Below are 16,397 nucleotides of genomic sequence, written 5' to 3' on the forward strand. Positions count from 1 at the left end.
TAGTTGAAAGCAGAAATAAGTTTTAATCGTGCTTCATTTTATTTAAAATTATTGTTCTGAAACGGCACATTAAAGACGAACATAAAGAAAACATTTATGATAAATAGAAAATTGTAGATTCCGTCACAGCTGAAAGTCGAACGCACAGAGTGTTTCCAAGGCATTAGTTGCAACAATATGGCGGCTGACAAGTGATATTATTTTCGTTTGGCTCTGTGTAAAAGCTGTCGACCTGTCTTAAATTCTTTTGATTTACCTATATAACATTTTTTAAAATGCCACCAAAAAAGAAGAAGAGTGGAAAGAAAGGAAAGAAAAGTGCTAAGAAATCAGGACGTGGATCTGCTAAGCCACCAGGAGAGCAATTAAATGAACTTTCAAAGGAATATTATCTAATTCAAATAAGAGATTTGGAAAACAGACTTGTCCGGTTAGTTTTACTTGAAATGTGTCGTTTCACTATCATTTTTCAAAATTTTGTTTTACAAATATACTAGTTGTCACTGTATTCTGTATAGTGTGTCACTGTCACTGACCTTAATTTGCTAAATATTAAATAATATTAATATTAATATCCCTTATGAGATGCTATACATGTAGGCCAATTTACCGAAACCTATAACCATGATAACAATTACATGTATATTAAATGTTGAAGATCTATAAATTATTATTATTTCATTACTATCAACCAAAAGTTGTTTGACATTTTATGGTCTGATTAACATATATATACATGTATACTTGTATGTACACGGTTCAGTCTGGTGTATCCTCAAACCTAAGACTTGTGACTTCACTTCATTCATTTTTGTCATTCAACTGATAAAACCAATAATTGGATAATTTTGTGTGAACACATTCATATCATACTATAATTTCATAAAATCTTCTCTTTGTATGGTTTCATTCTCTAGATTTTGTGTATTGTGGGTTCGAAATTAGGGAAACCCGTGTTCTGAGAGATTTTGTACTACGAAATAAGGGAAACCCGTGTTCTGAGAGATTTTGTACTACGAAATATATAGCGGAGGTTGAACCAAACACACTGTGACTGCCAAGGATGCAGAGAATAAATTTCAATCTGATTTTAAATTTGACTTTTAAAAACAAAACAAATTTTATCATTGTTTATCAGATATCTGACAAAATGTCTGATCATGATGATTCTTTAATCATAGAAATTTGCAAAATTTATGGTAAATCACGGGATTGCAGTTATTAATTAACTCTTGAACTTAATCAATTTTATTCTTTTTCATCCCTTTTGAAGACTAAATCAAAAACAAGATAGATTTTATTTGTGTTACTGTGTCATGCGAGTTGATATGACGAAATCAGCTAATGTGACTCCACTGTACTGTACAGAACACAGAACATAATCAATATATATATAAACTATAAAATTTATTATCATGATCATTATTGCAATAACAGACAATTTGTTTACTAACTAAAAATTGTTTGACCTTTTACATGTATGTTCTAATTAACATACACATGTGAAATGTAAATCATTAAATATAACTAATACTATAATACTACAAACATGACAAATATGATTGATTTGGCTATACAGACAAAATACATGACCAAATGCATCATGCACATGTACATGTATGTAAATGTACAAATGTAGCATGTGTAGATTAGATATATAATGAATGTTTTTAACCTTTTTAAGGTACCAGAAAAAATGTGATGAGTTAGAAGTTCAGAAAGGAGCTTTTGAGTCACAAAAGGACTATGAGATCAAGAATAAAGAACAGATTATTCTCTGGCTAGAAGGAAAACTGAATAGAAGTGGTATGTAAAGACATCAACACTCAGATCTAAGCAATAGAAATATTAATTTGAAATCAGACACAGATTCAATACAATTGAGATAGATAGAAAGTTAAACTGTTAGACTGAGCTACCATTAGAAATTAAACTGTTTCTCCTGGCTATCATTACAAGTTACACTGTTCACACCCATAGCCAGGGGAGCATGTCACCCACCCTTGAAAACAAATAAGCACTGTTAAAGTTAACATTATGTTTGAATTGTAACTGTTAAAAGAGTTTGTTTTTCTCCCCCCCCCCCCCCCCCCCCCAGAAATTCCAAATTCCTGGCATTGGGTCTGCTGTTATTCTGAAATAGCATAACAAGTTGCACTATTTGTCTGAGCTCCAAAAATAAGGTGTGGAATGATTGCCAATGAGACAACTCTCTACAAGAGACCAATTGGCACAGAAATTAACAACTATAAGGTCATTGTATGGCCTTCAACAATGAACAAAGCCTATACCACAATATGTTTTGGGATTTGAAAGTTACATATTTTGTATGGATATATTCATATTATTTATCTATTTTTATCATTTTAGAGGATGAATGTAATGATTTGAAGGACCAGCTGATTGGTTTGGAGCAAACATTGGAATCAGAGAAAGAACGCTTGAATGCTCAGATCCATCAGCTTAGAACAGAATATCAGGAGAAAAATGACAAACTTTCAGCAGAATTAACACTAACTAGTAAGTGTGGACTCACATGCATGTACCTTGTAAATAAATGTTTAGAATCATTGACCTTAGTGTGAATCAGTCTTCCTAAGTCAGGAATCTGATGTACAGTAGTTGTCGTTTGTTTATGTAATATATACGTGTTTCTCGTTTCTCGTTTTGTTTATATAGATTAGACCGTTGGTTTTCCCGTTTGAATGGTTTTACACTAGTAATTTTGGGGCCCTTTATAGCTTGTTGTTCGGTGTGAGCCAAGGCTCCGTGTTGAAGGCCGTACTTTAACCTATAATGGTTTAATTTTTAAATTGTTATTTGGATGGAGAGTTGTCTCATTGGCACTCACACCACATCTTCCTATATCTATTAAATGTCAAGAAGGTTAAACAGCAAAGTTTGTGAAATTTTATTGGACCTGTAAAAATGTTCCTTATATTTACAGGCCAATATTTTATATTATTTTATACTAAATAAGAGTCAGGCTTTTTGGCCAACTTGTTTAGGATAGTGAATGGGTATTTTTCTGTACCATATTGAATCTCTATTGCTTGTTATAAATGGATTATACAGCAGCTTATCATTTTTAAGTTAAAAAAATGCAAAGTTACATCATGTTTTTTCCATATCAGTAGTATACCCTCTATATCAAAACGGATTTTGCATGGATAAAATCTCTCTAGTTTTCTAAGTTGTTTACTTACTGTTAAATAAAATGTATATAGATTAGAAATGGTCAGTTTGTTGAATCACCCAAATTTTGAAAAGGAGCGACACAATTTTGGTATTTGTGCAATAAAATTAAAAATGATAGTGACAACCAAGGGAAATAATATTAAGAAAACTGTTTAAACATTATATTAAATGTTAATTATAAGAATGCATGAAATATCAGGTAGTATTGATAAAAAAAATATATTATTGTAACTGAAAGGTTGTCACATGACCTGGGCAATGTTGAGATTTATATGAATAAAAAAGTTCACTTGTTCTCTTTTAATTTGAAATTGAACCAACCAGTTGAATGAAAATTCTTCAGCACAGACTTTCTATCTGAATATGCTGAATAATACAATGTACTGAAATTGCTACCATAAAAATGTCTGAATTAGAATAGCTACAATTAGCTGTACCAATAAAAGTCTTGTTCCATCGTTCAAATCAATTCAAAACTGGAATAGAGGGTTCAGCACAAAACCTAATTTCATGTGATTGCAAAAGATTTGTCTTTATCATTTCAGCTGGGAAGTTGAATGCATTGGAAGAATTTCGAGTACAACAAGATGAACTCAACAAGAAGTTTGCAGAGCTTGAAGCAAAGCTTAATCAAAAAGATCTTGACCATGACAAAGAAATCTATGACTTGGAAAGAAAGGCAGTGATAGAAAAAGATAGGTGTGTGAGGTTTAAAATCACTGTACATTTCAAACCGGCAAAATTTTGGTACAGTTTGGTATTTCACTCTTGATTTAAGACACATTATTAGTGAGAAAATAATATTTTACAGATATATTTTGAAATACTTTCTCAACTTTGTGTACAGTCCATGCTATTCTAATATACAGAATTGACATAATGGTTATAATAATTTAGATTTTTGTTTCCAGATATTTATATCTATGATGTTCTGTTTGCTGTGGATCCATTATTATTTGTGGGTACCAATTATCATGGATTGAAGAAACTTTGTATTTTGGTGAATAGTTAATTTTGTTGTTTTTGACAGTCTGCATGAATTCCAAACAAACTATTAAGTCATTGCACATTTGAATTTGAATGGGTTTTACCTGTAATGGTGAAATCAACGAAAATTGGTATTCCACAAGTAATAATAAATCCACAGTAGGTTTGTTTGTGCTTTTAAATTGCTATCTAATTAATAGATATAGGAAGATGTGGTGTGAGTGCCAATGAAACAACTCTCCATCCAATAACAATTTTTTAAAAGGTAAACCATTATAAGTCAAAGTACGGCCTTCAACACGGAGCCTTGTCTTCTTTGATGCACACCAATTTTAACTTGATAGAAGATAATGAATTACATTATCTTCTTTGTACATTGAAGGAGAATCATTCAGTTTACCATTTTTAAAAACCACAGATCAGTCAGAAGCAATAGAATGAAAAATGATGAATTAGATATTTATATTGATTTATTCTGTAAATAAATCATGACATCTGATTACAGATTGAAAAAGGAAATGGTGAACCGAGTTAATAATGTGGCAGCAGAATTCAGAAAAGTATCCAATAAACAGATGGCAGAGACAACAAAAAGAACCATTAGAGAAAATGTTTCCATCCAAGCTCAGCTACAGAAAATGTCAGATAAAACAATGGAACTTATCAAAGAGAATGATGAACAGAAAGCTGTAGCCAAAAAATACAAACAACAGATAGAAATGTTGGAAACAAATGAGAAGGAATTAATTAAGAAAAATCACAGTAACCAAAAAGTAGGTGTAACATCCAATATCTCTGGGTAAATGTTATCAAGAAAAATCACAGTAACCAAAAGTTAGGTGTAACATCTAATATCTCTGGGTAAATGTTATCTAGAAAAATCACAGTAACCAAAAGTTAGGTGTAACATCTAATATCTCTGGGTAAATGTTATCAAGAAAAATCACAGTAACCAAAAGTTAGGTGTAACATCTAATATTTCTGGGTAAATGTTATCAAGAGAAATCACAGTAACCAAAAGTTAGATCCAATATCCATGATATCCCTTGTTAAATATGATCATTGATTGAAATGTTTAAAGGAACTAGAGGATAGTGAAGAGAGCCGTCACAGAGAACACCACATCATGTAGAAGAAAATTATGATTCAATAAGGATTAAATATAATTTTATGCATAAATATATAAGTTCAACAAACTCTCTAACCTATAAGTAATGTATTAGTGAATAATCACGCCATATTTCAATCACCAAACTCCAGGAGGTTTAAAGTAGGACAGCAGAAACATTTGTGACTGATGAAACACAGACAGACATATAACCAGTCTGGTAATTGACCATGCAGGTCGTAGTGAATAGAAAAAACACAGAATGGAACCTACAGAAGTGCAGCTTTAATCAATATCATAGAAGCAATTAGTAATTGAGCAGTTTTGTAGAAGTTGTAGTACTTTGATAACACAAGTCATCTTGCCTCTGTAGGGGTCTTAGCTGGCCCTTGTTCAAAAGATTCTAATTATGCAATGGTATTAATAAGATAGATGATGTTACATAGTGATAGTATTTGACAATTAATTTTAAAAAGATGACATTGTTCTTGAATCTACTTTTCTTCCAAAGTTCAAACTTTTTTTAGGGCACTCTTGGATTCCTTGCCAAATAAAAACTAACCCAGAAGATATAGCCAACATGTGCTGAAAGTGGCATTAAGCACCAAAAAAACAATCAATTAATCAATATCTGTGGTTTAGCAGGCTTAATTTTACTAAAGTTGACATTGTTGAATTTGTTCTTTAATCTAGATGGTGTCATATACATGTACCTACAGTATAATTGACTAAGGAGTCAAAGTAATTGAAGAATATCTGAATATCAATGTTATGATTTAATTTTTGATTTAATTATGATATAATTATGATATACTTATAGTTGATAAGAATGCTGACAGAGAAATGTTTTAACCAAGAGAACCTTATTGGAGAATTAGAATCTGTTCAAACACAAAACCAACATCTCAGTGCTGAATTAGATCTTACATCACAACAAGTGGAATCTCAAAGGTAAAGTAATCTTTATCCCCTTTTTAAGGAGGGAAGGCGTCTAACTATTGTACAAACACAATTAGTGATCTAAGAGAAATAAAATCATAAATCCTAGTATCATTGTATCTCAAATGTTGTAAAGTAAAACTTTTTTACCTTAATACATCATGTTGGAAAGATGCATGGATCCGTCTTCAGGTGAATCCTCCTTCCTCGGCTGTTTCGGCGCTGTCCACTACAACCTCCAGAGGTGCGCTGACTGGGGTGATCAAGTCCCAGCCTGAAACCACATGGCTATCCATCCCTGCCTCTACGTTTTACTGCTTCCACTGTTTTCTGACCTTTTTCTCCATAACCACATCGATGCTGTCTCTGCCTCTTTACACAAGTTCCCAATCAGCTTACTTCTTTCCCCTCCAACAATACCAAGTTCTCTCAATGCTCGCCACATAGACTGTCCAGCAAACCCTCTGCTTCCCACTTCCACTGGAAATAACCAAACCCTCCATCCATTGTCTCTACACTCTGCAAGAATGTCTTGGTACTTCATTCTCTTTCTTTTGTTGGCATCTTCTATTCTTTCTTCCCATGGTATGGTTAGTCAATTGTAAGACTTGACAGATCACACGTGACAGTTATTGCTTTTAACATACAGGGATTAATAGATAAGTGTAGACACCTTGAGAATAAATTTACATATATAGATTAATAAGAAAAGAAGATATGGTATGATTGCCAATGAGACAACTGTCCAAAAGAGACCAAAATGACACAGACATTAACAACTATAGGTCACCTTACAGCCTTCAACAATGAGAAAAGCCCATACTGCATAGTCCGCTATAAAAGGCCCTGATATTACAATGTAAAACAATTCAAATGAGTAAACGAACGTTCTTATTTATATAAAAAATGAACGAAAAACAAATATGTAACACATAAACAAAAACAACCACTGAATTACAGGCTCCTGACTTGGGACATGCACATAAATAAATAATGTGGCCAGTAAAACATGTAAGCAGAATCCCAACCCTCCCCTAATCTGGGACAGTGGTATAACAGTACAACATAAGGACAAACTATAAAAATCAGTAAAAAAAAGCCTTAACTCATCAGATGGAAAAAAAAATACAACTGGACGTGGCTGGGTACTTGTACATCCCGACAACAAAAAGACACTAGGAACAGATTTGAGAGTACTTTTAGTTATCTGACAGCTAGTTCAAACCACTTACAACTAATAAAAAAAGTCATGCATCTAAGACTAAACTATCGATCCGTACCCATCCAACATCCAATGGATTTGGTGTATTTAAAGACGTCCTACTTTTAACACTTCTGTATCAAATTAATCTGTAATCAAAAGTAAGTGTTTTAACTTATTTACTTACAAAACAAGTTTTGCTTTAACCTGACCATTTTGTTTAAACTTTATATCATAACAGATAAATGTTATAAGACTTAATGAATAATCATTGCTACATTTTAGGGATGAAATTCAGGAAATGGCAAAAGAAAATGAATTACTAGAAGAAGATGTAAAGAAAGTTAAAGATGATCACCTTACAGAACAAAAGAACAAGTTTAAGCTGGAAAAACTCATTAATGATGTGGCAACATCTTTAAAAATAGCTCTCAGGGTAAAAAGTCATTAATAATGTGGCATCAGCTTTATAAGTAGCTCTTAGGGTAAAAAATTATTAATAAGGTGGCATCAGCTTTACAAATAGCTCTCAAGGTTAAAAATGAATAATAATGTGGCATCAGCTTTACAAATAGCTCTCAGGGTAAAAAATGATTAATAATGTGGCATCAGCTTTACAAATAGCTCTCAAGGTAAAAATTGATTAATAATGTGGCATCAGGTCTAAAAATAGCTCTCAGGGTTAAAAAAAAATCATATGTCATGTGGTATTAACTTTAAAAATAGCTGTTCTAAGGGTAAAAATTCATTAATAATGTGGCGTCTGCTTTAAAAAAAGCTCTCAGGGTAAATAATCATTAATAATGTGGCATCAGGTCTAAAAATAGCTCTCAGGGTTAAAAAAAAAAATCACATGTAATGTGGCATTAACTTTAAGAATAGCTCTTTGCTTAATTTTGCAAAGCATAATTTAAGTAACATTTCCTCTGTTTATTTTTGTAAAGCATAATTTAAGTAACATTTCTTTGTTTATTATTGTAAAGCATAATTTAAGTAACATTTCCTCTGTTTATTTTTGTAAAGCATAATTTAAGTCACATTTCCTCTGTTTATTTTTGTAAAGCATAATTTAAGTAACATTTCCTCTGTTTATTTTTGTAAAGCATAATTTAAGTAACATTTCCTCTTTGTTTATTTTTGTAAAGCATAATTTAAGTAACATTTCCTCTTTGTTTATTTTTGTAAAGCATAATTTAAGTAACATTTCCTCTGTTTATTTTTGTAAAGCATAATTTAAGTCACATTTCCTCTGTTTATTTTTGTAAAGCATAATTTAAGTAACATTTCCTCTGTTTATTTTTGTAAAGCATAATTTAAGTAACATTTCCTCTTTGTTTATTTTTGTAAAGCATAATTTAAGTAACATTTCCTCTTTGTTTATTTTTGTAAAGCATTATTTAAGTAACATTTCCTCTTTGTTTATTTTTGTAAAGCATAATTTAAGTAACATTTCCTCTTTGTTTATTTTTGTAAAGCATAATTTAAGTAACATTTCCTCTTTGTTTGTAGAAAACTTCACCGGATGAGGAACCAGAAGGAGATGGCGAATTAAATGAAATAGAAAGAAGAGATAATATGTTAGAAAACTTACTCATATTACTCAATAGTGCTGCTGCTATTGGAGTGGGGCCTCAACTTGGAGAACTGGGTAAACAGTACAAGATACGACAGAGAAGTGCCAGTAAAATGCCTGGAAGTGAAGGTGGCATTAAGAGAGGGTAGGTTAACAAATAGTCTGATATAAAGAATGCACCAAGTTTTGGTTCAAAAACTTGATATTTAATGGGGTAACATAATTGCATTCTTTCATTATAGATCTGGCTTGGTTATGTTTCTATTTGATTGTTCCTGATAAGTAAAATCTAGAGAAGTGCTTTGCCACACCGATTTTTTAAAGTGTTATTATTATTAAGATATAAATGTTCTTTTGCTGTAAGGCTGCTGCATGGTCTCAAATTTGAATATCAGTATGTGAAAACAATTCTGTTAAGGAGGTCATTAATAACTATAGTATAAAACATGTTTAGGATGACACTGTGATATATGCCTAGTTGTAAGTTAATTTGACTCTGTCAATAAAATAAAAAAGAGAAAGTATTTTAAGAATTTATTATATCTGTCTTCACATTGTAATTTTGACCATACATTTATATATATAGGAGAGTACCATTTATATTACACATCAAAGGTAAAAAAAGGAATATTTGATTGAGAAGTTAATTGCATGACAACAATGCTGCGCTCAAGTTAAAACAAGGTGGCAGGATTTGATTGGTTGTAACATTGTCGGACTTAAAATATCTTTTTCAGCAAGTTTTGTATGCTTTGTAGTAACCTTGTGCTTTTAACAAAGTAATAGATATTGATTTGAAAATTGAATTATTATTATAATAATTAATGGTAAAAGAACAATATAGTGAAAGATATTGGATGGGGTTTTTTCTTTAATAAGTGAGACTATTACATTTTTGATGTCGCAATTTAAAAGTAATAAGTATATATAACTTGATATACCTTTACCAACAAGTGCCATCACTTCTATTCATCCACAGATATAGCAATTAGAAGATATTGCATGATTGCAAAGGAGACATATAAATTCTTACATTGATACCAGTGGATTAACTGATTTATCCAATGGAGATAGTTAAATTATCAATTTTAAAGTCCCAGTCGCCTCGGCGAGGACTTTAAAATTTATAATTTAACTATCGAGATTGGATAAATCCTATAATCCACGAGTAACTATGTAAGAATCTGTTTCTCTAATGATTAAGAAGACATTTTCTTTTTTTGTTAACTGAAAATCCCCTTCGAGTGCCTTTTACATTGCACGAAGTTGTCAATTTCATTAACACCTGTTATCATAGTTTGATTCATCCAGTTAGCTAAAAAGGTCACGACCCTTAAAATCATCCAATGATCTTTTGAGATCACCAGCAACCACATGTTGACTAATTTTTTTATACAATGTGTTCGGAAAGGGATAAATTTTCATAGAATTAGAGAAAAATATATACAGGAGTTTAAAGGAAATGAATGTATAGAGCATAAAGATCCCTTTTTATAAATATTGAGTGTATATTTAATGTTTTACATGTAGTAGTACTACTGGAAGTCTGAGGTAGATATTGATTTATAAATCACAAAATTCACTGTGTTCAAATGAGCCCCACCATGTATCACTTTGATGTTTGCTATAAATGTTTAAAGAATTGTCAATTAATATAAGTGTGGTGACTGAATACTCACATGTATGGCATGAGTTTTATGATAACATTTAATGTGTCAAATGTGTTTATTGACAACATGTTAGTGTGTGATACATATTGTGTTTAAAATGTGTTTGGTGCATTAAAATATAAACACTGGAAATTGATTTTTTCCATTTGTCAAAATAAATCTGTAAAGAATCACTTAAGATACACATTTACAGTCATGCATTTTCAGCACTGTCATTGTACTTTATAGAAAAATGTTTTTAATTATTTTACAAACATAGAAAAGAAGATGTGATACATAGTTGGCAATGAGACAACTCTCCACAAGAGACCAAATGACACAGAAATTAACATCTATAGGTCACTGTACAGCCTTGTTTATTTTTACAATTAAAAAAAGATGTTATTCATTTTAAATGTAAATTATTTAACTAATGATTATGAAAACACCTTCAATTTAAATCTTGATTAAACCATATTTTATTTTTTTGATCATTTCAATTCTATACAGTTAAAGCCAATAAAGGTGCTATATATTGTACCTCATTTCAGGGCCTGGGGATATAATATTTTATTGACACAGATTTGATTTACCTGACATATTAGATATTTGATGTGTTATGTATAAGCCCAATTTTGATGTAAGAGGTAGGGGCCTTATTTAGCCAAAAATATAGTTAAAATAAATAAATACATAAGATCCAGGGCAGGAGATTGTTATAGCATGTTAATAACATGAACTGTGTTAATCTTGCTCAAACGTTCTGAATGTTAAAGATAATATATGTATTGACATGTGTTTCAGACAATTGCCAATGTCACCAGTGGCACTACATCCAGGTGGCACTTTACCACACTATCAGCTAGGAGATTTAGGACTCATACCACGTCCTAAACAGCATATACCTACAAGTTTTGAACAAATGAGAGTATTATCTGCTACAACTAGACTTGGGAATCTTAAGAAAGTTCTCACCAGATCTGTAGCAATACAAACAGTCAGTGCTCCTAAAGTAAGTTCTCTATGGAAGAAAGATCTCACCAGATTTGTATATAGCCACACAAACAATCAGTGCCAAAAGATAGTTCTTACCCGAGCCCTACACAGTCACAGTAGTGCTCCAAATACTTATTGAATACAATGTTATTTAGAATCAAAACAAAGAAATGTAAATTACTGTGAAACATATCTAATCAGATCATACATATATAGCTTTTGCTGGTAATGATTGAGCATCTCTTGAGTGGTTTATTTAAAAGTAGGATTTGGATTCACTAATGTAAATATTTAATTTGATTGATAAGTGTTAATGATTTGAATGTACTGATGGAAATTTACAATGGCAATGTTCCTTAAATATGACTCAACAAACATAATTTCAATGATATTAAGACTGATGTTTTGTAACCATTTAATTAATGTCATCTAGATCTAACCAATAATGATAACAATGCTATAGTTTTGATTATTTTAATTGTTTCAGGCTCTGTTCTATGCAGATCAGCTGCTTGCTAGAGTGCCAGTTGCTACCCAGAATGCAATGTTACATGAAGGTTCAATAGAGAGGATCACACCACCAGTGGTCGCCCCGTTAGGACCAATCAGGACTTCTAGTAAAATGACAAGTAAAGTGTTCTAAGTTGATGAGCACTTTCAACATATCACTCCGTCCATTATGTGTACAATCACTGCATGATTGTTATTTCTTTTGTTTAAAATGGTTTCAAGAGATACAAGTAGAAAAAAGCCAAACTCATAGCGACAGAAAGAAACTAGTAACTTGTCATTAAAGAAGAATGCTTCCTCTCATGTGAAATGTATCATGCTAAAAAGTAGATTATTCACTGAGTTTTGACATTTTACAATGTTTCATGGAGCTACCTTACAATTTTAAACCATTAAACATTTGTTTTTAAGGCACTGTAGTTTCTGCTAAGGATTACCCTCATGAAGAGAATTTTGATGCCTAACACCATAAAAAGCAAAAATAGATTTTACCTTAAGTTGTTTTATGTTATTTTCTTGTATCCTAAAAGATGCAGGGCCGAGGAAACTAGACAGTTGTATTTATATAGCAAGAGGTTGTCCATATATTTACAGTATAAATAATAAAGGGGAGTTAATTCCTCAAAAGTGATAATTCTATTTTTTTGTTATATATTTGAAAGTTCTGTGATACTATAAACTTGTTATGTCTGTTAATATGTATTATACGAGTGCATTTATCTTCTTTCTATATAGTGTTTTTATAAAACTTTAAACATCATTTGATTGTGCTAGTCATGTATGCTAAATGTTAACACACAATTGAGAAACCACTTGGCGTAAGTTTGGAAGTGTGTATACTACAAATTTGCTAAACTTGTAAGTTTTTAATTGTTTTATTTTATTTAAATCAAGAAAAACTATTATTGTTTACTTGTTTATATGCACACTGAAGAACATTATTGCTAAGGAATTGATTTGAATGTATATTTCTTACTCCATTAACCCTGAATAAATTAGAAAATAAGAGGTATCATTTACCAGGCTTGACTCTTTCACTAGGTTTTCTCAATTTAAGAAAAGTATCTAAATTATTCATATTTTCTTTCTTTATAGAATTTTTTCTTTTAGTATTGGATGATTGGTCTATCATACTTTTCTCTACATTGTGTACATGCTACCCCTTCTTCACTATTTAATTGACAAAGTTGACAAAGAAGTATGTCAGCATTTATTGACAAAGTTGACAAAGAAGTATGTCAGCATTTATTGACAAAATGTAAAGGAGAAGATTGTCAGTATATATTTGAAATGATTAGTTGGGGTTGTTCAATGTCCTATACACACAGCTCTTCCTACTAATCATGTTAAGTCATTTGACACATTGATACTGAAATAGTACATGTAATAGTAAATGTTTCTGTTCATTAAAGATTTAAATATGCAGAAAAAAACAAAGAATTGCAAGAACTTACTAGGGAGTGTGTCCAGGGAGATTGAAATGTACTTTCATTTTGATCATTGATAAAGGTGTTATTATGTCTTTCTCTTCCAATCATGAGTATGATATATAATACTTATTTGCATGATGGAAACAACAAACAAATATTTCTTTTGTATATTTTAATTTGTTATTTATGTAAATAAATTTCTTATTCACATTGCCATTTGTTTAATTTCTTTCATATCTGCACACACTTGAATTGAATTAGATTTTAAACTGATGGACAAAACAAGCACATTTGAATCTCTTTTTGTATGTGCTGTAATGAAGTGACGATTTAGTCCTGAAGGGGCACAGTCCCTGGAAGATAGGACAGGGTCAGAATACTTATTTCTAACTTGAAAGCCCCACATTATTTATTTTCACTCAGACCAGGACTAAAATAATAATTTTCTGCTTATTAAAAATGACACAAAAAATAAAAAACCATCCCCTCCTTTCCCAACCTCCTAGCTCAGAATAAAATAATCACTCACTAAGTACTTTCTGTTTTTTGTATTGCTTGACAGAGTCAAAAGTGAAACATAGGTATGCTGTTTCTGGCATCCACATATAGGCGTTAACATTGTATTAGTTTGTGATTAGGTCTAGTTTATGGTGAACCACTAGTGGTAAGTTAAGATATTCAGTATGCAGTTATATTAGCATTGGCACATCTTATTACCATGGAGATTAATTGGCACTGCCCACTCAATTATGGTTTACAGACCTTGAAATTTTTGCTTAGATTTCATGTATTTAATAGTTTGTTATTAGGTCAGTTAATGGGAAATCACTAGGGGAAGGTAATTAAATGATAATAAGTATGCAGTTGTATAAGTTATAGCATAAAATTGAGAATGGCATATAGCATATCTCATTTCCATGGAGATTATTTGGCCAAGCCCTCTCAGTTATGGTCTATTGACTTTGAAATTTTTGCTTAGTTGACATGTATTAGTTTTTGATTAGGTTAGTTTATGGAGAACAACAGTTGATAAGTTAATGATAATTGGTATGTAGTTGTATTATCATTGGTACATCTCATTACCATGGAGATTATTTGACCCCACACCCTCAGTTATGGTTTATTAAACTTTGAAATTTTGCTTAGTTTACATGTATTAGTTTGTGTATAAGTTTGTTTGAAGGGAACTAATTATGATAAGCCTGGTATTTGGTATGCAGCTGTAAGAACATTGGTACCTCTCATTCCCACAGGCACTTGTCATTTGATATGAGCGTCACTGATGAGTCTTATGTAGACGAAACGCGCGTCTGGCGTACTAAATTATAATCCTGGTACCTTTGATAACTATTTACACCACTGGGTCGATGCCACTGCTGGTGGACGTTTCGTCCCCGAGGGTATCACCAACCCAATAGTCAACATTTCGGCGTTGACAAGAATATCAATAATGTGGTCATTTTTATAAATTTCCTGTTTACAAAACATTGAATTTTACGAAAAACTAAGGTTTTTCTTATCCCAGGCGAAGATTACCTTAGCCGTATTTGGCACATTTTTTTGATTTTTGGATCCTCAATGCTCTTCAACTTTGTACTTGTTTGGCTTTATAAATATTTTAATATGAGCGTCACTGATGAGTCTTATGTAGACGAAACGCGCGTCTGGCGTACTAAATTATTTCTGGTACTATTAGCCATGTATCTTCAGTCATGGTTCAATGGCTGAATATTTGTGAAACTTGCATGATAAGGGACGACATCCAAAGTTCAATGAAGGATAAAAAACTTAATTCATATAGTTTTTTCACTGACCTCCCCCCCCCTCTAAACTTAATTTGGGAAAAATTGATTGTCCAATATGGATATATGTAAAAATCAATGTAGGATAACGAAAATTTGCAGCAGCTCAATCCCCCCACCCCCAAACTATTTGATTAAAGTTTTTTTTATCCTGCATCGATCTTTTGATGTCGTCCCTAAAGTGTTGGTATTTTAATTTCAACATTTGCATTAATTTATCGAAACTTATCTCTGTGATAACAGTTTAATAACGACAGGTTATTCAGGTTATTTTAATTTCAACATTTGCATTCATTTATCGAAACTTATCTCGGTGATAACAGTTAACGACAGGTTACACATGCAAGTTTATACACCGAGGGTAGTCAAAGTCGTCTAGGGTGTAGTGTCTGTTTTGATTTCTTTACCCTTTAAATCCGTGTGAAGGTTAGATCGCCATAGCTATACACTATTCATTGTTATTCATTACAAAGGTTAGATCATCTTAGCTTAGCATCAGTCATTATAAAAGTTAGATCACCTCAGCTTATCATTACTCATTATAATGTTTAAATCACCTTAGCTAAGCATTATTGTCATGCCAGTTAAATAAAGTAGAGGTTATTTGGTCAAGTACGGTTCGCACTGGTCGAAAAAATATCAGGCCTCTAATCGAGTATGGTTTAGATTAAGAAATAGGCAAAAGAACTGGTCAAGTACAGGTCAAGAATATGCAATGGCTGTTTCAGGTTGGTAGTAATAGTTCAGACTATACTAGTCAACAAAAGAAACGATATACGACTTTTTTCAAAATAAAGATGAATTTTTCCGTTTATAGGACCATTATTGAAGGTAGTAACACTTTTAAAATGACCATGGAAATATAAATCCGTTGAAAACAAAAAAAAATGCTTTCATGAGATCATTTGGCAAATCTATTTTTTGACAAAATTTACATAAAACGACAATTTTAAAAACAGAAGTTCGAACTTATGATGTCAACCTCTCATTTAAAGGTAATGACA

General features: G+C 31.6%; 1 protein-coding gene across 2 annotated transcripts; it reads left to right on the plus strand.

Annotated features, from left to right (window-relative positions):
* Nucleotides 1-151: 151 nt before the first annotated feature.
* LOC134708098 (cilia- and flagella-associated protein 157-like) lies at nt 152-13,364 on the plus strand. 2 transcript variants are annotated; one of them, XM_063568400.1, is made up of 11 exons: nt 152-430; nt 1,685-1,806; nt 2,371-2,520; nt 3,744-3,897; nt 4,691-4,958; nt 6,114-6,244; nt 7,719-7,869; nt 8,943-9,151; nt 10,537-10,557; nt 11,460-11,667; nt 12,139-13,364. In XM_063568400.1, the coding sequence occupies exons 1-11, from the start codon at nt 276-278 to the stop codon at nt 12,292-12,294; spliced, it is 1,725 nt and encodes a 574-aa protein (XP_063424470.1). In that variant the 5' UTR covers nt 152-275; the 3' UTR covers nt 12,295-13,364. The 2 variants fall into 2 exon arrangements, with proteins under 2 accessions (XP_063424470.1, XP_063424471.1); XM_063568401.1 differs by lacking the exon at nt 10,537-10,557 and having other exon boundaries at nt 12,139-13,362.
* Nucleotides 13,365-16,397: the final 3,033 nt, after the last annotated feature.

This window comes from Mytilus trossulus, chromosome 2, assembly GCF_036588685.1.
Source record: "Mytilus trossulus isolate FHL-02 chromosome 2, PNRI_Mtr1.1.1.hap1, whole genome shotgun sequence".
NCBI classification, from domain to species: Eukaryota; Metazoa; Mollusca; class Bivalvia; order Mytilida; family Mytilidae; genus Mytilus; species Mytilus trossulus.